This window comes from Hyperolius riggenbachi, chromosome 3 (assembly GCF_040937935.1).
Source record: "Hyperolius riggenbachi isolate aHypRig1 chromosome 3, aHypRig1.pri, whole genome shotgun sequence".
Lineage (NCBI taxonomy): Eukaryota > Metazoa > Chordata > Amphibia > Anura > Hyperoliidae > Hyperolius > Hyperolius riggenbachi.
In genome coordinates, this window is record NC_090648.1 from 65,201,717 (window position 1) to 65,225,435 (window position 23,719).

A 23,719-nucleotide genomic window follows, 5' to 3' on the forward strand; every position below is an offset into this window, starting at 1 on the left:
GCTATAGAATTTGAAAAAGAATGTGGCACCCTGGAAAAAAGATTTAAAGCAAGAGGCTACCCCCAAAAAATCATTGATCAAGCTAAACATAAGGCCGAGTTGACCCCCAGAAGTGACCTCTTGCTATATGTATACACTTTATAGTCTCCTCTGGCAATCCATTATTCAGACATCTTTTATCTTATTGCAGTATTTGTACTTTTAAATGGCTTTCCAATAAAAGTTAAATTTTAGTCCCAGATAGGGATATTTTTGTGTATATATCCTTTAGTCAGGTTCTGTGTTTTCCTAAATTTGTTTGCTGTCTGGCGTTTCCCCTGACGCCTATATCCCTTTTGTGGGACTTTTTCCCCTTTCTTTGTCACCTCTATTGTTAAAACATGGCAGGTTTTTTGGATTCTATACCGGATGTGAATAGTCTTATAGCAGAGGCAAAGGAGGTTTTTACATGTGAGGAGGAGATTTCAATAATCACGCCTAATGTTGCACCTGAGCACTCAGAGATTAATGAGGCCTTTAGAAAAATCTTTGAAGTATATAAGGAACACAATAAAAGTTGGTGGGAAATTTCCAGTTTTAACACTTACCTTAAAGAAAAAATAACGGTGCGGGGGTTGAGAAATCTAGTGATCCCACATAAACATACTGAGAACCCTGATTTTATGTCAGGGTGGAATAAATTAAAAACTAAACAGTCCCTGGAGTTAATGGCTTACTTGAGAGACTTTGAACTAAAGATCCTAGAAGGGATTAATCAGAAGCTCTCAGATGAACATAAAAAAAGTCATGCTCTATAAGACACACCCAGCCTTTGGGGAGTTTGAAGAAAAACTCCAGAAAAAGGTTCATAATCATAAAGAATCAATTAAGACAAAGAAACATAAAAAGTATACCCGTGACTGTAGGGACTTTAAAACTGGAAAGGTTTATGACTGGAAAAAACCACCAAGAAAAAATAACCCACCTTCTGACAATGTAACAACTGAAACTGACACTGAAACTGGTACTGAATCTGAGAGTGACTTAAATACTCCATCTAAGTCAGGGGAGGATGGAAAACAAAAAAGGCCCAAAGAAAGACCCAAAAAAACCCCTCCCCAAGGCTCGGGAAACCCTCGCAAACTGAGGAACCGAGAAAAATGGGGATACAAACCTTACCAAAAGAAACAGAGGGAGTAGGATTGGTAGAGATTGATGCTTCCATTGAGTGTATGAAGGTTATTAATCTCACTGATTATATTTTGAATAAAGATGAAATTTCAGTATTATCAAAAGGCCTTTCCTTTGTTCCCACCCCTGATTTTGACTTATTTGAGACCATAAAAGATATCAACCTCTTTGCGAGGAAATTGGCAATTCATAAATACATGAACACTCCCAGCGTTCAGGGTAGAAGGGAAGAAGAAAGGGATGTGGAGGTTTTGGCAATTTTAAATAATCTTTTGGAGGAGAACACCACAGGAATAATACAGACTGGTGCACCTATAAGTAATCTCTGCACTAAGAGTAAGTTCTGTCCATCTATTAGTGCATATCCATCTATACAATGTTTTGTAGATGTTGTAACATGAGACCTGGAGGATTTGGCTAAAAATACAAGAAGGGAAACTTTGAGAACAGAAACTAATCTTACCAAAGATGAACATCTGGCCCTAACTGGCCTTATGAAAAATGACAATTTAGTCATTAAAAAATCGGATAAAGGGGGTAACATTGTGGTTATGACTAGGGAGGGCTACATTGCCATGTGTAAAAAACTCCTGGACGACAAGTGTATATATAGAAAACTACCCAGTAATCCGACAATGGCTTTTTATGGTGAATTAGAAATCCTCAATAATGCACTAGACAAGAACATCTTGGATAGGAAAGATTATAACTGTATACTCCAGAAGCATCCTACCACCCCTGCCTTTTATGCTCTACCGAAGCTACACAAAAGTATCACTCAACCACCGGGGTGCCCGATAGTTTCTGGCAATAACTGCTTATCTGAGGGCGCAAGTAAATATATTGATTATTTCCTAAGGCCTTTTGTAGAGAGTCTACCGTCGTACTTGCGAGATACCATGGATCTGCTTAATAGAATACAAGATATCAGGATTACAAAGAATGTCATCATGGCAAGCCTTGATGTAGAGGCTCTGTATAATAACATGCGTCACGATTTGGGCCTGATTGCAGTCGATTATTTCTTGAAAACTCGCAGTACACATGTCAGAGGACACTCTGAGTTCCTTTTACGACTCTTGGAATTTATTTTGACTAGGAATTATTTTTTATTTCAGAATCAATACTATTTACAGTTAAAGGGATGTGCGATGGGGACAGCCTGTGCGCCCTCTTTCGCAAATCTTTTTTTGGGGTGGTGGGAGGATACGGTGGTCTTTGGAGAGGAGTTGGCAATCTATGCCTCTCACATCCTTTTCTGGGGCCGTTTCATAGATGATATCTTCATACTGTGGGACGGCCCCAGAGAGCTCTTTGAGGATTTTGTGGACCAGCTGAACCACAATGAGATAGGCATGTGGTTTACCTATGAGATTGGCGAAGATTCACTGAATTTCCTTGATGTCCAGATTAAGAAGAACAATGAGGGGGGCCTTGATACGAGGATATATAGAAAACCAATGGCAACAAACTCTTTGTTAAACTGGGAAAGTTATCATCCTGAACCCTTAAAAAGAGGTATTCCGAAAGGCCAGTTCTTGAGAGCAAGAAGAAACTGCTCTAATGCTATAGAATTTGAAAAAGAATGTGGCACCCTGGAAAAAAGATTTAAAGCAAGAGGCTACCCCCAAAAAATCATTGATCAAGCTAAACATAAGGCCGAGTTGACCCTCAGAAGTGACCTTCTGAAACCTAAGATCAGGGAAAGAAACATAAATATGACTAAGACCAGAGTAATAAATACCTTTACGAACCAATCGAGTAGGATAAAAGAAATTCTGAAACGACATTGGGGGATTTTACAGCTTGATCCACAATTAAGAGAATACCTCCCTACAAATCCAGGATTCACCTACCGTAGAGGAAAAAATCTGGGGGATACTTTGACGCATTCCTACCTCCCGGTAAAGAGGGGTGGATCAGGAGCCTTTAAAAAGACCTGGTTAGATTCCAAACTTAAAGGTATGCACAGATGTGCCAGATGTAAGGCATGTGCGCATGTTGAAAAGTGCAGGAATTTTTTATCACCTAAAAATGGGAGAATTTATGATTTCTTTGACTTCTTCAATTGTGAAACGGAGGGTGTGATATATGCCATCAAATGCTCATGTCCACTACTATACATTGGGGAGACCACACGTGCTGTAAAAACGCGTATTATGGAACATCTTGGTGACATAAAGCACAAAAGGAATACGTCTGTGGCTAGGCACTTTCTAGACAAACATGATGGTGATCCCTCTACTTTAAGATTTTGGGTTATTCAACAGTGGGTGATGGGCCCACGGGGGGGAAACCTTGACCTCAAACTGAGACAACTGGAGGCCCAATGGATCTATAGACTGGGCACTCTGAACCCAGATGGTCTTAACGAGGGTTTCACATATGCCCCTTTTGTATGATAAACCCCCCCCCCCCCCCCTCCCCCTTCCCTATCCCTTAACTGTTTGTATTTGAGCCTTTCTACCCCCATACGCGGTTATTTTGAATTTCTATGGTAGTATTTGGACTGGCCTTCTGTTCCCTGCTTGGTCCTCAGGACTATTTGTTATATTCCTGCATCTTTGTGTAGTGGATATTTACTCTAATGAACCTGCTTCTGTGTATTTAATAATGCGGATCTCGGTTCTGAGATCCTTTAAGGCATTGCCCTATGGATACTTACCTACCCAAATGCTGTAAGGCTTTTTGTAAATCGCCCTGTTATACTATGCCTTTTTTATGTACCTGGTTCTAATCAATAAAGAAACCCAATATGTACATAAATATATGTCTTCTTCCTGCCCTTATATATACCTGTGGGTAGCCTTGGAAAATCACCATTGACTATTGTGATAGTGTATTCTGGCAATATCTGGGGAGAATCCTGCCCCGATGCTATGTTTAGATGAAGGAGTGACTTAAGAGGGTTGCTTAGCAACACATATACAAACAGACCTCATTGGCATGTCACAGCGGAGACTTCCGTGCAGCTATTACCAATGTACGCTAGCACGAAGCCGGGTATACGCCTCCTTTACTTGGCTGCACGAATAGGAATACAGCTAGGCTGTCTGACATATCTCTAGCCAGCCTATAATATACGGAATACACCTGACGTCATCCTACCCGCTCTCCATTGGTTAAGAGCGGCAAGGAGTCCATGTGACTTCTTTGGACCAATCAAAAACGTCCAAACACGATCTTTGGTGGTAATGTACTTTGCGCTGATGTAGTCCCAGCGCGGATTAGATGGTTAGATAAGGCTAACAGACGCTTCGTGGTAAGCTACTTTCTGAAGTATAAATGGGCTTTTTAAGCATAAAAAGCTGTTACATGACAGGTATAGCGCTAACTCCCCATTGGTGGGAAAAGTGATTGATGGCTATTTTGACCAATAATCATATCCAACAAGGTGGGCATGTCCGACAGGTGACTTAGCTCCTCCCCTAGGTCCTAGTGTGAGTATAAAAGGATCAGTGTGAGGAGCTGTGCGTCTGGCTGCTATTATATAGCCATGATGCTATTTTGATGTCTTGAAATGATATAATTGTATATATTTGCACCTTAGCACGTTTTGCACTCAGCACTTATGTATATGTCCCTTGAAAAAGCTTCCCTCGGGAAGTGAAACATGTCTGGTTTTTGGTGGGGGTAGTGTTTTATGTACTTTTGGATTTGCTAGGAAGACTTGAGATTTCTCACTAGATTTCTCTTGCTATATGTATACACTTTATAGTCTCCTCTGGCAATCCATTATTCAGACATCTTTTATCTTATTGCAGTATTTGTACTTTTAAATGGCTTTCCAATAAAAGTTAAATTTTAGTCCCAGATAGGGATATTTTTGTGTATATATCCTTTAGTCAGGTTCTGTGTTTTCCTAGGACCATGGTCCTGTCAGTTTCCTGTCTGTGAACCTTGTTGCATTGTTTACAGCTTTTTCCAAATGTCAAAAAAGCAAGCAGCATCTCCTTCCACTGACATCACCTGCCAGCAGTAAAAATGTCACCATGTGATGTCAGAATGTAAATCAAGGAGAGGAAAGATTTTACAACGGGCAAACAATGAATAAATCATTTATTTTGTATTACATTATTTTCACTGGGGTTCCTCTTTAAACACAGAATGTGTTTTGCCTGCTGCCAAATGTCCTGTTTTTATATGCACTTTTGCCTCAATAAACTTTATTAAGTTAAAATAAAGAAAAAGAAGAGCCTTCTTACTTGTGTGTCAGTAACCCCGGTGGCCTCCTTTATCTTCTGAAAGGCCTCCTGGTATGTGCCGATCACCTTCTCCTCCTCATGGCCACTCGCCACGAACTGTGTCTCCACGGGAGCGTCCTCTCCTGGCAGGGCTACACGCTGAGCCTATGAAGAATGAAGAGTGTTTATCACCTAATGAGGAATGTGGGCAAAGGCACCGAACTACGGCGAAAGCGCAGTGTGAAAGCTGCATGCACTAATTGCCTAAAAGAGCTTTTTGATATTTGTAGAAGATGGGAGAAAATAAAGAGCCCACAGACCCTGAGAATCCTCTTGTATACCGTGTCCTCCACTGTGTCTTCCGCTGTCCTTCATGTCCTCCGATGTCCCACTGCATCCTCTTATTTCCCCCAGCTCCATGCCACTGTCCCCCCAAGCTTCATCCTATGGGGAAGAAGTACGGCAACTTAAGTTTCTACTGGAGCCGATGGTCTTGCATGTCGGACCATGGCCTTCGTTATTGGGCCAATCACTGCACTCGCAGAGTCATGATCCCACCCGCCATACATGGGCTCCACCAAAGGCCATACTTTTTCCCTTTACTGCCACTAGTGCTTACGTTTGGGGTAGGGCTTATATTTGGAGCACACTCGGAATCCCTGCTAGGGCTTACTTTTGGGGATGTCTTAATTTCAGGGAAACACATTAGTAAGGGGGCTTTTTGGAATCTTTTAGCCCCCCGCCATATTTTCCTAGTGGTTCTGGGACACCGTGAGCTCACTGGATATTCTGCAGGTCTCTTATACTATATCAGGGAGTTACAACTCTGTTTTGCTGGATTGCTAAAGCAATATTCTGTTCATGTACATTTGTAGCTGAGAAATCCATGCTGTTCTATGTGTATTGTAGCCACCTCCCTCCTTTCCCTGCCTCTCTCATGCTGAAATAAGAAAGCTATAGTGATAAATGAGCTTCTCACCCTTCTGTCCACCCTCTCAGCAAACAAGCGTCTCTCTTCCGCTTTACGCTTATATTCCTGCAGGATGGCTTCTCTCTGTCGCCGTTCCCGATGAAACTCCTCCTCCTGTCGCTGGAGTTCTGTCTGTGAGGAAAAAAATGTAAAAAAGGTACAACCACTTCAGTGCAAACATTGACATAACTTATGTAGTCAGTACTGTACATTTCCCATGACACCACAGTGTCACATTACACATCCGGGTCATTTCCCGTGACATCACTGTGCCACGTGTCACTTTACGTATCTGGGTCATTTCCCATGGCATCACTGTGTCACGTCACATTACTTGCCCGTGCCATTTCCCATGACATCACGGTGTCACATGTCATACCTGGGCCATTTCCTGTGACATCACTGTGTCACATTACTTACCCAGGCCATTTCCCATGACTTCACTGTGTCACGTCACATTACTTACGCGGGCCATTTCCCATGACATCACTGTGTCACATGACATACCTGGGCCATTTCCCATGACATCACATTACGCACCCAGGCCATTTCCCGTGACATCACATTACGTGCCCAGGCCATTTCCTGACATCACATTACGTACCCGGACCATTTTCCATGACATCACTGTGTCACATGTCACACTATGTAGCGGGCCCATTTCCCGTGACATCACTGTGTCACATTACGTACCCGGACCATTTCCTGTGACATCACTGTGTCACATGTCACGCTACGTACCCGGGCCATTTTGCGTGACCTCACTGTGTCACATGACATACCCGGGCCATTTCTCGTGACATCACATTACACACCCGGGCCATTTGCCATGACATCACTGTGCCACATGTCACACTACGTACCTGGGCCATTTGCCATGACATCACTGTGCCACATGTCACACTACGTACCCGGGCCATTTCCCGTGACATCTCTGCATCCTTGTTCATCACTTGAAGTTCCTTCAGCTCTTGTCTCTGACGAAGGATTTCGGCCTCCAGCAGATCTAGCTGTGATTGAAAAGTCAAGCTTTCCTCCTGCAGAGAGAAATCTGCATCATTATTGAGTTACTGAACAAAGCTGTGTTCAGTTCCCTTTCCAATAGAGCCGGGCCTGGAGTGTGTACATCACCTGCATGTGGTCCTTCAGCTTCAGGTACACATTGTATATGTGCTCCGATTCCTGCAGCTTCAGCTGTCCCTTCTCCAGGCGGTTCTCCAGCACTCGCAGGGCCTGCAGGGGGCACAAGGGGGACGGTTAGTGCCAGGGATATTAGGCTGGGCTCACACTTGTAGGTGGGAAAAACGCACATGTGTTTTTACACGCTGCTTTTCTGATACCTCGTATTAGAGGAGCCCATTGTTTTTAATGGGCTGTCAGTTCTAATGCGAATTCATATTATGGAAAAATGCATGTGAACTTCTCAAGTGTGACCCTTGCCTAAAAGCACACCTAACTTGAGAGGGGTATGGAGGCTGCCATATTTATTTCCTTATAAACGATGCACATTGCCTGGCAGCCCTGCTGATCCTCTGCATCTAATATGCTTAGCCAGGGCCGCCATCAGAAATTTTGGTGCCCCTCACACATCATCAGACCTGCCCCAACTTCCCGAGCCCACCCACTGGCTGCTGTGCCTGCCCACTAGCAACACCTTCCCCCCCGTGCTGGCCAGTAAGTGCTTTCATAGGATTAAGGATACCTTAGTGGAAAATAAAATGATAACGGCAGGAGCAGGCATGTTTAGTGGGCTCTCCTCATGCCCACTTACTCAGTAGCGACTCCCCAAACTTACTGCGCAGGCGCTGCTTGGCGAAGCATATCCTTGTATGCATTCCTGCAGCTGGGAGGAAGCGCTCTGCGCAGGTGCACTACGTAGTTGTGATGTCCCAGCTACGTAATTCACCTGTGCAGAGCGCTCCTGGACGTCTGTATAGCAAACTGCGCAGGCGCGAGGAGCGATGGGGAAATACTGTATCTGAGTCAGCCATCCCGACCTGGGAGGTGGTCGGGGCCTGGAACAGAGTGTTTAGCGGCCATTCAGAGGCAGCCACAGCCTAAATTAAAGCACAGACCACCTCCCAGCAACATCATTGACATTAACAGGTATTTTTTTTTTTTTTTATGACGTTCTCGCCTCTATGTCCTTTTTAATACCAGTGTGTTAGAGGGGAAGGGGAAGGTTAGCTGTATGCTTGTTTCAGGTGTATGATTTAGACCCTACTCCTCAGAAAGATCAGCAGGATTACCTGGCAACTGGTATTGTTTAAACGGAAATAAATATGGCAGCCTCCATATACCTCTCACTTCAAGTGTGCTTGAAAGTAATTTGGCTCACAACTGATCTGAAAAGCTGAATCTTCTTAGGTTCTTATAGCTATTAGTATATTCTTATAGCTATTGTTATAGGATCCTAACACAGGAATTCCCAGTACCACCCCTCATATGAAGCTAATCTATGACTCCAGACCCGCTCCTGCAGCTCCACCTATAATGTAACACAGGCAGGACTGCATTTACCTCACAGGAGCCTATAGGCACAGATGTCCTGGCATCCTAGACTTTGCCCTCCATTACGCTGGCCAGACGTCCCGCTTTACCCGGGACAGGTCCCAGATTTGGGGTCCCCTGTCCCAGGCTGCATGAGGTCCCGGGAAACACCCCGCTTTTAGCTGCGGGATGTCCCGGCCTCGGGACTCTGGCCAGCGTACGATGCATGAACTGGCCGCAGCGTCTATTAGACGCCGCACCAGCCAGTTCATAGCCCGCAGCCCCGCTCCAGCCTCCATAGTCTCCTGGCAGGCAGAGCAGGGCTACGGGAAGATGGCGTCTGAAGCCCTGTACTGGAGACTATTTGTGTCTCCCGTACAGGGCTTCGGGCGCCATCTTCCCGTAGCCCTGCTCTGCCTGTCAGCGCGGGAGACTGCAGGAGGATCGTCCGGGGAGCTGCGCGCCAGAGGCCGACCGGGAGAGAAGACTTCTGCCTGGTGAGTAAATTCTTTTTTTTTGTTAACGTGTCCCAAATTGCGTTTATTTTCTGCTGAAATGTGTCCCAAATTGCGTTTATTTTCTGCTGAAATGTGTCCCAAATTGCGTTTATTTTCTGCTGAAATGTGTCCCAAATTGCGTTTATTTTCTGCTGAAATGTGTCCCAAATTGCATTTATTTTCTGCTGAAATGTGGCCCAAATTGCGTTTATTTTCTGCTGAAGTGTGTCCCAAATTGCATTTATTTTCTGCTGAAATGTGGCCCAAATTGCGTTATTTTCTGCTGAAATGTGGCCTAAATTGCGTTTATTCTCTGATGAAATGTGGCCCACATTGCGTTTATTTTCTGGTGTCTGGGGTAACTGTTTCTGCATTTATTATTTAATGGACATAGTTGGCTATATTTGCTGCTTTGGGGTTCTGAGTACACTCCGCCCATACAATGCAATGGCCACACCCATTGTTCGGGGCGCGGCGCGAACACCCCCCCCCCCCCCCTGTTGGACCCAGAACAATCTGGTCACTGTAAGCTCCATGAACCTACAAACCTCCTCCAAACTGCACTGCAAGTGTTCTGGTTGGCCCAGCTGTCTCTCCTCCCTTACTTCCCTTGCCCATCATAGGTAGCCACAAGTGCCCTTAAGTATTAGGTAGCTAGAGGTACCCTCAGTATTAAGTAGCTAGAGGTGCCCCCAAGTATTAGGTAGCTAGAGGACCCTCAGTTTTAAGTAACTAGATATACCTCTGACTGAGGGCAGATCTTGTCAGTGAAATGCCAAGAGCAGGGTGAGTAACCTCTTATTTACACTGCAAATCCACTCTCAACAGGACTCTGCATAGGTAAGGAGAGAGGGAGGCATTGGGGAGGGACTGAGCCACATTTCCATCATCAGGAGCCTGTAGGTATGTGCCTACAGTGCCTTATGGTAAATCCAGCCCTGAACACAGGTACAGGACACTTGTATTGAAGGAGGTGGGTGGAGATAGATCACCAAACAGATACAGTAGCTGAATCTTCCAGCGTCCAACCCACGATGAAATGTAAGCTCTGGGCGGGTGAACCAATGGAGGAGGCCCCCCTGATTCCATACTACTGTCCAGTGCTCGGGTGTCTCCACCCCCCTCAGCTGCAGTAAAGTTCAGCAGCCCATACACTGATCGCTTATTATTATTTAGTATTTATAAAGCGCCGACATCTTCCGCAGCGCTGTGCATAGTATATAGTCTAGTCACTAACTGTCCCTCATAGGAGCTCACAATCTAATCCCTACCAGAGTCCAATGTCTATATACGTATCATCCAGTGTATGTATCATAGTCTAGGGTCAATTTTTAGGGGGGAGCCAATTAACTTACCTGTATGTTTTTGGGATGTGGGAGGAAACCCGAGTGCCCGGAGGAAACCCACACAGACACAGGAAAAACATACAAACTCCTTACAGATTTTGACCTGGCTGGGATTCGAACCAGGGACCCAGCGCTGCAAGGCGAAAGCACTAACCACTATGCCACCGTGCTGTGGAATATCACAATCTGATAAGAGAGGGATCTATCGGAGATCATGTGAAGGCAGCAGAGCTTAAAGGACATCCGAGGTGAAAATAAACTGATGAGAAAAACAATTGTATCTATCCTCCTCCTCCTAAAAATGACCTTTTTTCAGATATCCCACGGTTTTCATTTATATTTAAATCTAGTTTTTAAGTTTTTACTGTTGCGTTGTCTCTGCTCAATGACACCTTCGTTGAAGTATGCCAGAGCTCAAATCTATGAATTATTCACCCTTTTTGTCTCTTTCCTGCTCTCAGAAGCCATTAACTGGCAGAAAAGTGTTTTATGGCTCTAATTACTTATCAGCGAGGGTTACGCTATAGTCTGACCCAGTCTGACCCGGCCCCAACCCAGACAGAAACCTGCATACTTGATGTTTAACTCTTTAAGGCAGAAAAAGAAAAAAAAGGAACACAGCCTAGTTATTTGTGTGTTTGGCACTGTACATACCCATGTCTATCTCATCATGTCACGTCACCTTGGTTGTCCTTTAAGCCTGGTACACACTATGCAGCATCAGATAGATGAGTCGAATAGATAATTTCCAACAGGTCCGATCAGATTTCTGATCGTTTTTTCTGATCGATTTGCATAGAAATGATCTAGAAAATCGATCAGAAAAATGATCGGAAATCTGATCGGATCTATCGGAAATTATCCGTCGACCCATCTATCTGATGAGAAATTGCATGTTGTGTACCAGGCATTACACTCACCTGTTCACCGGGGCGTCTTCTCTCCATAGCCACTGGCGCTCCTCCCTCTCTCTCCTGGGGTGTCTGTGACACGTGACAAACACTAGAGGCACCATAACACGTACCTTACGTGACTATTAGAGATCAATAGCGTTGGTCACGTGACAGAGGTGCCCTGGGAGAGAAGAGACAGGGAGGAGGGTCCAGCGATGGAGAAAAGACATATGGGAAGTGTGCCGCCGGACAGGGGAGTGTGCCGCTGGACAGGGGAGTGTACGCTCCGATGCCCACACTGCACATCGTTTGAAATTTAAAATGGAATGCCCCTACTGCTGTGCTCCTGACCCACCACGGGGTCGAGCAATATCTTCCATCCGGCGCGATAATGCCAAAATCTTCGATAGCTTTGAACATGGTACAGAGTAAATAGTGGGGAGCATAGATGCATTGATTTCAACTGAAAATAGATTGTCGTTATTGCAGAATTGATTGCTAGAAGATTTGATCAAATGATTGATTCGGACAGATATTGATGGAAAAAAATTGACCAGTGTATGACCACCTTAAGTCAGATTACAGAGTGATTTTAGAAGAAAGACAAAGGGATGCTGCAATCCAGAAAAGTCTGCAGAACTCATCAAGGCCAGTGAGAGTGACACCAAAAGCTTAGCTGGAAAGACAGTGCTAGCTATAGCAATGCTAGAGGTGGATGAGCACCTCCTCATCACCCCAGCCTCACACACAGCAATGGAATGGGAAGGTGGGAGCAGGAATGTATTGCAGAGGAGCAGGGAGCATGCTGATTGTACTGCACAGCAGAATCACTGGGAGAGGGGCGGAGTCTGGATTCAGGAGGAGGCACATAAAAGATAATTAACCTGTTGAGGAGTTTCCTCCTGTTGTGTGGCTTCATTCTGTGGATGAAACAAGCAAACCATCAGGTGTCAAAACAGATCACATGACTTCAAGCAAGCCCGGGAATACACTTTTTCTGCCCCTACTAGGCCATCTCTCTTGCAGCTTCCCTTCCATGTGCAGCAACTCCCTTCCAATCCCTGTGCAGACCCCTCTTCCATGTCTCACATTCATGTACAGCAGCCTCCTCCAGTCCTATAGAGGTCCCTTGGGCAGCAGCTCCCTATTTCCACGTGTTTCTCCTTATTGCATCCATATTTAGCCTCTTCTTCCATATGCAGCAATCCCTCTTCCATGTCCTGCCGCCCCCTGGCCAGCTGCCGCCCAATTCCCGGGCCATAGTGGCCTTTCCAGCAATCAGGCTCTGACTACAAGGCTGACTCTTCCCACTCTGAGCAGTTTTATTTTTCTTTATTCATACTACACAGATATATTTCTTAGTGATTCACAAGTTATACCAAAACATTCAGCAGATCATTAGTCCGTAGCCCGCTTGGCTATGATTTGCCGCAGCCATACATACGCACACTGCGGGGCCAGGTTTATGTGTAAGATGACTAGCCAGCTATTATATTTCTGACTGAGAGAAGTCCCAGGTCCAGTGAGTAGAGATGGCCAATAAAATGCTATGGTTCTGTCTTGCATGCATTGGGCCAATCAAATGCATTTCCTGCCAGTTGTGATTGGCCATTAGTGATGGTCACGTCTAGGAGAACTCATGGAGAAGCATGTGATTTGTATGATCAGCTGATATCTTTGCAGAGCTCTAATCTGCTGTGATCACATCCTGCTTTAGCACATGATCATGACTAGTGAATCAGAGACTTGCGTATCTACCACCTGACCAAACTTATCACATGCTTCTCCTTCAGTTCTCCTAGACATGACCATCACTATTGGCCATATTCTAAGCTGCATACAACTTGGGTTGAGGTTTGCAACCCAACATGTTGAATACTCACCTCTCCAGAGGGGGAAGCCTCTGTGTCCTTCAGAGGCTTCTCCCGCCTCCTACAGCACTGGTCGTTCCAGTGCTGAGACACCATAAGAAAATGGGCGCGGCTGCACTGCCCCTGCACAGTTCCACAGATCAGATACACTCATGCTTCAGCTGAAGAAGCTGAGCCTGATTGGGTCTGTGGTACTGCCCAGGCAGATGGATTGAGCATGCAGAATAGTATAAGCCCTAACGGGCTTGGCGATTTCCACCAAAGCCTGAATTAGTCTGTGCTACTGCGATGGTCTCTCACAGGACACAGAGCTGGAACGGCCTCTGCAGGACCCAAAGGATACCTCTCCCGTGGCAAGTACCCATTTGGGTCACCTTTTTCCCCTAGAGGTACCCTTTAAAATTGCATGCAAGCAGAAGTGATTAACATCTTGTTGACCATACCTAACAAAAATCCCTGAGCTAGACCACCACATTTCATCACAAGAGCACTGCCACTCCTTACTTGTTCTTCCTGCACGGAGGGGTCTTCCTTCCCTGGCTTGGCCTGCTCACTTTCCGCTTTCTGCTTGTACTCTGCCTGCAGTTCCTCCAGGCGCTTCCGGCGAACCTCAGTCTGGTGGTGCAAAGCGTTCAAGCGCTTGATTTTATCACAGAGTTTCTGATCCATGATCTGTACAGCGGCCTGTGGTGGGATGGTGTGAGGAGAGTCAATGATGAAGCCAGCCCAGTTGTGGCCCAATGCAATGCAGACCTTCCCCAACCTGTGCATGTGCTTACCTGCCCACTCTTGTTCCTCATAGCTGCTCGCTCTACAGAATGCCTGTGAAAGGCCTCTTTGATCACCTTCTCGTCACCCTAAAACACAGAAAGGAAACAGAATAACCAAGCAGCTCAGGGTGACCCAGAACCACTAGGAAAGTAAAAAGGACTAAGAGACCAAAAAGTCCTCCTACTAAAAAGCCAACGCTCAAAGTGATTTGACTTCTTATAACAGAAGGTATCTGTGGTAATTTGGGGATAATGAGCTGATCTCTCTGGGTGACATTGCTGGGCCAGGCCACACACACGTGTCAGCTGTGTAGCTGATGACGTGCTGTGATGTTGCTATACGGGGGGAGGAGGGGCAGGGGACTACGAGTGGCACAAGCGTGACGTCATGTGACAGGCGAAGGACTGGTGCAAGCAATGGGATTGGCGTCGCTGGGGTTGAGTAGATCTGTCCAGGCAGATCCCTCGTGGGTTGGGCGTCAGGAGCCGTACACACGCCTGATTGTCGGCTGGGGCGGTCCTTATCGGCCACCTCAGTGGACTCGTGTGTACGAGGCTATAGAGTACAGGGGTTGATGTGTTTAGATTACAGTTCTGCTAGTCATTGTACTGTTGACTGTACTTACGGCAAGCATGTCAGCCAGCTTCTTGTGCAGCTTCTTGTTCTCCTGCCGCAGGAACTGAATGGTCTCCCAGTTCTTATGAATGGTGGAGCTGGCGCTCTCCTCGTATGCCTTGTGGTCGCCATCTGCCATGAACAGCACAACACTCCATTATGAGAGACTTGGTGCAAGCAAGGGCAGTAATACGGGCAGATGATGAAAGCCTTCTACTAAAGAATAACCGCTCCTGCATTTATTTATTTCGCAAAGAAAGCTTTGCAGGAAATGCATGGTGGTTGTTTTTGTTATTGTTCCATTTATGTCTTTGGGCATAGTACTGATACTAGTACTGATGGACTATGGCAAAAAATTGGACATACAGTGCGGGGAATAAGTATTTGATCCTGTGCTGATTTCGCTTGTATGCCCTCTGGCCAAGAAATGACCAGTCTATAATTGTAATGGTAGATTTACTGTAGCAGTGAGAGACAGAATAACAATAAATGAACCTTAAAAAGTTTTGGGACTTGAGCTGCTTTCCGAGATGAAGCTCTAGTCTAGATCACCAGGAAAGCCATATGGGAAAGGGGGGGGGGGGGGGAGCACTAGACATCTGGAAACTGCACAGGGGGATGGGGGGTCGCTAGATGCCAGGAAACTGTATAGGGGAGGGAGGGGGCACCAGACATCAATAAACGGTATAGGGTAGGAGGGACCACTAAATGGCAGGGATTTGTATAGGGGAAGGAAGGAGGGCAACTAGACACCAGGGAATTGCATAGGGGAGGGGGGAGGGCCACTAGACACCAGGGAATTGCATAGGGGAGGGGGGAGGGCCACTAGACACCAGGGAATTGTATGGGGGAGGGAGGAGGGTCACTAGACACCAGGGAATTGCATAGGGGAGGGGGAAGGGCCACTAGACACCAGGGAATTGCATAGGGGAGGGGGGAGGGCCACTAGACACCAGGGAATTGTATGGGGGAGGGAGGAGGGTCACTAGACACCAGGGAATTGCATAGGGGAGGGGGGAGGGCCACTAGACACCAGGGAATTGCATAGGGGAGGGGGGAGGGCCACTAGACACCAGGGAATTGTATGGGGGAGGGAGGAGGGCCACTAGACACCAGGGAATTGCATAGGGGAGGGAGGAGGGCCCCTAGACACCAGGGAATTGCATAGGGGAGGGAGTAAGGCCCTAGACATGGAGTTTGGCCCATGACTTGGTTCCAGTGTTCATTTTTTGGCCCACTTTGTATTTAAATACAACTCCTATTGCTACGCCACTAAGCACCCAATGTCCCAATACATTTGAATAAATAATAGCAAGTTGATCCAGGGGTTTTATCTGACTGCCATGCGAAATCTGAAAATATTTTTATCCCTTTTAAAGCAAATTTGCCCCAGTTTTTTCCCCCCTTCATCCGAGTTTTCTGAGAGTGCAGGACTATTTTGTTTTTCTCTTTTAGATGGACATATGCCTTCTGTGAACTTAGAACAGGTTGGGGAAGTAATGTGAGGGTGGAACAGGTATGTAGAGAGTCCAGGGGCAACGCTATCACAGATGCTAATAAAACTGGAGCACAAGAGGAGCCACCAATCAGGTTTCAGCTGTTAAACAGAACAAGGATTCTGATTGGTCATTCGGAGCAAGCGTTCCGATTTTCCTCTTATTCTCTGTATTTATGATCATGAAACCTCTATTCCCTTGTGCACTGCCTCTGAGATCAGCAAGTCATCTGATATCAGGAGACAAAGGCCTATAGTACCCAGATCAGATGATAGTCCTTGATGGGAATTCACTTTACTTCCTGCCCTAGTGCAATTCTAACAGGAACAGAGTGTGAAAGACAATCTCCCTCTAATGCTGGATACACACGTTGAGATTTCCCGTTCGATTCCCGGGATCGAACGGATCGAATCGATTATTTCCAACATGCTCGATTCGGATTTCGATCGTTTCTGCCGTCGATTTGCATGTTAAGTATGCCAAATCGACGGCAGAAACGATCGAAATCCGAATCGAGCATGTTGGAAATAATCGATTCGATCCGTTCGATCCCGGGAATCGAACGGGAAATCTCAACGTGTGTATCCAGCATAAGGCCTCTTGCACACTGCATGCATTTCCGATTTCCGCTTTTTAATCGGTTTTTACCTCCGATTCCGATTTTTAATCTTTATTGCATGCTGCGTTTTTTGATCCGTTTTTCTGTTGAATGTATTCAGGGAAAATCGGAATTGAAAATCGGAATCAGAAACGGAATGAGAATCGGAATCAGAAAACGGATTTGCAGTGTGTAGGGAGCCTTATAGAGTCCACTTATCACGCCACAAATCCCACAGGGCTCCTAATACTTCCCTGCTCTATCAAGACTAGGGGGAAAACATTTTTGAGACAGGGCTTTTTGGTGTCCGCAGCGTAGCGCCGAAGCTTGGCACAGCTACAGTAGTAATGGTAATGCTATAGTCCGCGACCCAGGAATGGGTAATTCCGGGGATAGCTAGACCCCCCCCCCCCACCCCAGTGTTCTCCCCAGGGTGACCCAGTGTTCTCCCCAGGCTCTTTTAGCCGGGTGCTCCGCCCGGCTAATTTTGGTGAGCACCCAGCTGTCATCGACTTGCCTCCTTATTCTCCTCCTATGCTGTAAGCTGAGCTGTGCCGGCTCAGCATTTCCACGGTTGCGGTCCACCCGGCTACTTTTTTATGCCGCCCATTTGGAAAAAAAATTCTGGGGAGAACACTGTAATAATAAAGAATGTACACAAATAATTGACTTAAAAGGGGTTTGAGGTGAGAGTGATAAGGAGGCTGCCATATTCATTTCCTTTTAAACAATACCATTTGCCTGGCATCCTGCTGACCTCTCTGACTGCAGTGGTGTCTGAATCACACACCTGAAACAAGCATGTGGCTAATAAATCCAGTCAGACTTCAGTCAGGGCACCTGATCTGCATGCTTATTCAGGGTCTATGGTTAAAGGGACTCTGAGGAGTAAAAATAAATGAAATTGGTACTCACCCGGGGCTTTCTCCAGCCCACCGTAGGTCGGGAGGTCCCTCGGCGTCCTCCTGGTTCTTCTCCCGGTCCCTGCGCCACATACCGCACCGGCGACACCCGGGCTGGTCTTTGGGGCTTCTTCTTCCTGATCGGTGACGCTGCGCATCATCACGCCAGCCGCTGCGCGTCATCACGCCGTGACAGTACTGCGCATGCACGGTGGTTTCACAGCGGCCGGCGTGATGACATGCAGCATCACCGTGATGACGCGCAGCGTCACCGATCAGGAAGAAGAAGGCCGACACCCGGCCCGGGTGTCCCCGGGGCTGTATTCGGCGGAAGGACCGGGAGAAGAGCCAGGAGGACGCCGAGGGACCTCCCGATCAGAGTCCCTTTAAAAGTATTAGAGGCAGAGGACCAGCAGGACAGCCAGGCAGTTTGCACTGTTTAAAAGGAAGAAAATATGTCAGTATCCATAAGTCTCTGATGTCGGGTTCCCTTTAAGCTATGTACACATGTTATATGACACTTGGCCGAGGCGCCTGTTCAGGACCATCTCGGCTGAGAATCTAGTGTGTGTAACGTGTACAGGAATCCCACCTATATCACATAAAGATCTGGAACACCCGATCAGTGCCAATAAAGCCCAAGCCCATTGTTCCCCTCCTCACCCCGTCCACTGTAAGCCGTTCCATTGTGCACCGCAGTCTTCCCTCCTCCCTTCACCATAGCAACAAACACATCAATGAAAGATTGTACAGAGCTGGAAGCATTGCGCTTTACCTTGGTAGGAGACAGTCACTGGGCGTTTCTACACAGCTTTAGTACATACATTACACGTAAAGTGCCAATACATCTAGCGATGATGGGTAGATCGACCAAGACACAGATCTCTCTCTGATCAGAGAGAGAGAATCTGATGACTGACCATACACCACAGGCCAATTCCCGATCAATTTCAGCATGAAATCTCTCGGGAATCAGCCTCATGACGCCGCCTCCGCCACTGTCCCCCAAAATGTTAAGGTGCCAGCTGAAACAGGTGAGATTTTAATGCACGGGCACTGAAGGGGGCAAATTAACATTTGAGGGGACAGCAGTCAGGGGTTCGTTCATGACTATTTCTGATTACTACCGTGCACCAAATCAACCACGTTGGTGATTTCACAGCATGTTCGATTGATACATTCTGACGATTCTGGCCCAAAACCGATTGATTCGTTGATCATGCATGTTTGTTGCGGCACCAATTTTCATCCAATAAAATGTGAATCGGATGGTTGATCAGCCATCAAATGTGAATCGATGGTCGATCAGCCACCAAGTAGACAGATGTATGACCACCTCTACATGTGGCATTGTGATTACTGTCCCCTGAATGACAAGTCAGTGAGTCAGTACCAGAAACAATGGTGATTTCTGAGTGAGATAAGTCGAGGCTTACCTAGCAGCTGGATCTTCTTCTGCAGCTCAGTGATCTGCTCGTGTATGGGAGGTTTAACTCCAGGCAGAGTCATGGTACTCGGCATGGCTTCCTGCTACAGAATGAAATGGAGACATTTTATAATACGCCTTTATTGGTTTTCACCAATAGTATACTTACCTCCTAGACAGCTTTTCTTTTGACTCCGCCTACTGAAGGTGCTAGGGAGGTGACTCATCCTCTTCTGCTGCCTGGCTCCACCCATTTCCTTCCATGTTATGCAATCTTAGCCCATCCCACACACTCATGTGACCGCACACCTGTCCTCTGCACTGTTGCAGAAGGTACCACATACAGTAGGCATCCTGTTTACCATCCCCCCTCCTCATCCTACAGGTTTTCTTGCTGAGATGCCTGTGCAGAGCCAGATTGACAGGCCTTCACCCCTGCAGGAAATTAGGATTAGTCAGGCACCGGTGTATCTCCTGTCAGTGTGTTCATTTTTCAAAGAATCAGAAAAGCTGTAATGCAAGTAAGCAGTGTTTAAGAGGTGGGGAGCTTGAAAAATCCACCTGCAGCCAAATAGTAGTAACCCTGTATTATTGTTAACAGATCAAAGCTGTGGCAGGTTTTTACCGATAAATGGCCTATAAGCCACACATAATTCAGTGCAAATCGGTGCACACCCCTCTGCACAAACCTCTCACCGAATGACACAGGGAAAAAATCCAGCAAGTAGTATTTTGACACGGCAGATGGGTGTTCCTCATTCATTTATAATATTGTGCAAGAAGATTTTCCTTTTTGTTTGTAGAAAAAAAAAAAGAGAAACCGTGACCAAGAATTGAACTTCATCCCAATCAGTAGCTGATACCCCCTTTTACATGAGAAATCTATTCCTTTTCACAAAAGGATCATCAGGGGGCTCTGTGTGGCTGATATTGTGGTGAAACCCCTCCTACAGTGTGATGTCAGGACCGTGGTCCTGACAGTTTCCTGTATGTGAACCTAATTGCATTGTGGGAAATAACAGCTGTTTACAGCTGGGTCCAACTGCCAAAAAAGCAAGCAGCATCTCCTTCTACTGACATCACCTGCCAGCAGTACAAATGTCACCACGTGATAAATGTCTGAATGTAAATCAGGGAGAGGAAAAATTTTACAATGGGCAAACACTGACTAAATCATTTATACATAATAATTGTAAAAATGAAGCATTTTTGTTCATTACTTTATTTTCACTGGAGTTCCTATACAACAGACAATGTAGGTGCAGATTGACTAAGAGACAGGTCTCTCTCTGATCGAATCTGATCAGAGAGGGATCTGCTGCCTGCCCATACATCACAGGCTGATTCCTGATCGATTTCATGCTGAAATTGATCAGGAATCGGTTTTGTTGACGCTACATCTGCCGCCTCGACGCTGTCCCCCTAATGTTCAATGTGCCCCTACCAGAGCCAAGTGCACTGTACATTACCTGTCTGCATCCGCTGTTGGCTCCGGGCTCTGTCCATACATGCGTCCAACGTGGTTGCCGGAGTATTGTGGGGGCGTGCAGGACATCACATATGTGCACATACGTGCCCATTGAAAAAGGAGCGTTGCAGCTCTGAAACGTTGCTATGATGGCTGATAAGCAACTTTAACCAATAAAAGAGCATTTAATACAATTGGTGCCGGCTTCATCGCTACATAGCGCTTCTACAGCACTGAAACGCAATCGCCGGGAAGTTGCCTGAAAATGGTGCAGGCTACGCATTTGCGATTTTGAGCGATTAGCGCAAATCGCCCAAGTAAGAATGGGCCCACAGGGTTCTATTACACTAGTGCTTTCAAAAAGCGCTAGCGTTTGAGCGTTTTGCCGAAATCGACGGCAAAACACTCTAGTTTGAATGGGCCCTCAAGGTGCCCACTAACAGTACAATTTTCAGTGAAGAATGGCCTGAGCGATCAGATAAATGCGATCGGATTGGCAGAAAATAAACCTCATTAATGTCGCAAATCGACTGTGAACAGTTCTAATGGTGATTATTCTACAACAATTTAGTCAATAAGGAAAATGATGATAGATAGAAGGTATTGATTGGTTCATTGATGGTGAAATAATCGATGTATTAAGACATTTTATTTCCGCTTTTATCTGATCGCTTGGACGACTGAAAACTGTACTTGCTGCCGAAAGGAAGGGTAACATTGCCGTGTGTTGTCTGTGCACGGCAGTATTACTGCACTTATGTGCATCAGGCCTCTGACCATTGTGCATGTGCACACTTTCACTGCTAATAACTAATTAAAGGTCATAAAACTCTGTGTGTCTGAAAAACACTTTTGAGTACTGGGGACAGATAAAACATCCAATAGCTTAATATGTGTCTGTATGAGAGCTGCTGAAAACATCAAACCTGGATTTTTAAAGCAGACCTGAACTCAAAACTTCCTCTCTGCTCTAAAAGATACACGACAGTATAATAACCTTTAAAGAAAAAAATTATTTATTACAGCTGATACAAATCTTACAATAAATTTGCAGTGTTTCTACTTCCTGCTTTTATGGAAGCAGACATATTGTTAACAACCTGCCCTTTCAAATTAGCTTATCTGCCATGGCAGGCAGATGACACAGGGAGAGATCAAATTGCAGCTTGTGATTAGTCAAAGATGAGGGAGCAATAAAAAGGCTAAACTCTCTAAACACACACAGGGTGCATTTCTCTAATATTTCCTTCTGTCCTGTGCAAGATTTCAGGTCCACTTTAACATTTGAAACCAAAATAGGAAAGTGCACTTTTCTTAATACAGAAAGGCTATCATTCATAAAGCATTTCCGCATGCGGAAATGCTTAAAACAGCTGACTTTACCGACCACTCGGCAAAGTCAGCATTCATAAAGCCTCTTTCCGCATGGAAAAATGACTCTACCGAGCAGAGTGATAAATCACCGTCTTGTGCGGTGATTATCGGTACAAATGTAGCAAAATGTTCATTCATGAAGATCACCGCAAGCGGTGTGAGGTCGGGAAGTACAGCTCCCTCTCATGTGGCGATAACAATGTAAGTGAATGGAGACACACAGACCTCCCAGGCAGCTGCAGCAGAGCAGAACACTGAGAAATGTATCAACTCTGCAGCTTCCGTGTCTCCGCAAGCCTACCGCCTGTCTACCGCCAGCTTAGCTCGGGGAATCTCCGCACTGCTTCCGCACATGGATACATCTTTATGAATGCCCACCCAGAAGTCTAAAAATTCACCAGCGGTGTTTTCCCGCACTAATTCTCTTTACCGACAGCCTGTTCATGAATGATAGCCAAAGTGTTTCTTTGTGATGAGGGAGGAATCCCAGTGAAAGGAGGAAGCCCATATAATACAACCTGAATCCAGGCAGTTTTTTTTTATTTCTTTTTATTGAAAATCAAGCCTAGGACTCCAATGCTTGAAGCCTGGTATGAGCCGTACAATTTTCACTTACAGATCCAGGTCGATCTGTAAATGAAAACTGTAGATTTGACATCGATCAGATATCGAAGAAAGCTAGTGTACACACGTATGCTATTTTTCTCAAATTCCATTCAGATTTCCAATTGGCTGTTGGTCAAAAATGAATTGAAAAGACATACAAACAGAACAATAGCTAGTATGTCCGTTCTGCTTCCCATTGAGAAAGGGATCGATTTTTAGCTTGGGATTGGTCACCGGCAATTCACTAGATTGTATTTTTATTTCAGACTGATCCGATCATTTTCTTGATCATAAATAAGATCTGAAGTGAATACTGTATGGGGTGTACTAGATCTAAAGTGTGCCGGAAGGGAAATTTTGGCAAGCCTTTGGATAATCCCCCTCAAACCTGCTGGTACAACGTTAAGACCCTATGAACCTATTTTACAAGGGCTTGTTGAATACTGTAGGTTGGCACGCCGGCACTCCTGTGTGTACAACTGTGGCGAAAGCACACTGAGGTCCGGCACCTGCGCAGCTGCACAGAGCCATTCATACAAAGCTACTTTCTCCATGCACAAGGGGCTTCTTGGTACTGCACAGGCCATTGTAGCACAGCCGTGAAGGAGAGGGTCCTGGCATTCAGCGGTGGGCTCAGACCGGATGGCAAAAGCCTCTAGATGATTTTTCATTTTTAAAATCACAGGTTTTCTTTAGAGAGCCCATTGATGATACAATACTGGTTGTACAATCTTACCACAGCTATGTAATATGAGGGACTACCTAAAGTGCATACATGAATATACGCCGTCCGTAATTTTGGCGCAGGGTGGGCCGAATGACAGCTCACCCTGCTGCTGCACAAATTCCAGGTGGCGTTAATTATTATTCCCCGTCTGAGTTGTAGCAACTCAGAGGGAGAAGTAATTCAGGATCCGGCGATCACTGAAACCCCGAAATTACCTGTGGATGGCCATAGACATAATAATATGCCCAGGTCAGATGCAGTGCAGGTTAGGGTGCCACCAAAATGACCTGCTTGGACCCAAAGTATCTTTTCGCA

General features: G+C 45.8%; 1 protein-coding gene across 2 annotated transcripts in view; it reads right to left on the bottom strand.

Annotated features, from left to right (window-relative positions):
- The window catches only part of ODAD3 (outer dynein arm docking complex subunit 3), a 45,161-nt gene that overhangs the window by 20,845 nt on the left and 597 nt on the right, over positions 1 to 23,719 (bottom strand). Inside the window, exons 2-10 of one of the 2 annotated variants that reach the window (XM_068274252.1) lie at positions 19,240 to 19,333; positions 14,818 to 14,939; positions 14,201 to 14,278; positions 13,926 to 14,105; positions 12,435 to 12,470; positions 7,456 to 7,557; positions 7,236 to 7,361; positions 6,334 to 6,456; positions 5,376 to 5,519 (exon numbers count right to left, since the gene is read on the bottom strand). In XM_068274252.1, the coding sequence (XP_068130353.1) occupies positions 5,376 to 5,519; positions 6,334 to 6,456; positions 7,236 to 7,361; positions 7,456 to 7,557; positions 12,435 to 12,470; positions 13,926 to 14,105; positions 14,201 to 14,278; positions 14,818 to 14,939; positions 19,240 to 19,324 (996 nt within the window). In that variant the 5' untranslated portion in view covers positions 19,325 to 19,333. The remainder of the gene's footprint in view (positions 1 to 5,375; positions 5,520 to 6,333; positions 6,457 to 7,235; positions 7,362 to 7,455; positions 7,558 to 12,434; positions 12,471 to 13,925; positions 14,106 to 14,200; positions 14,279 to 14,817; positions 14,940 to 19,239; positions 19,334 to 23,719) is intronic. The other variant, XM_068274253.1, reaches the window with a different exon arrangement.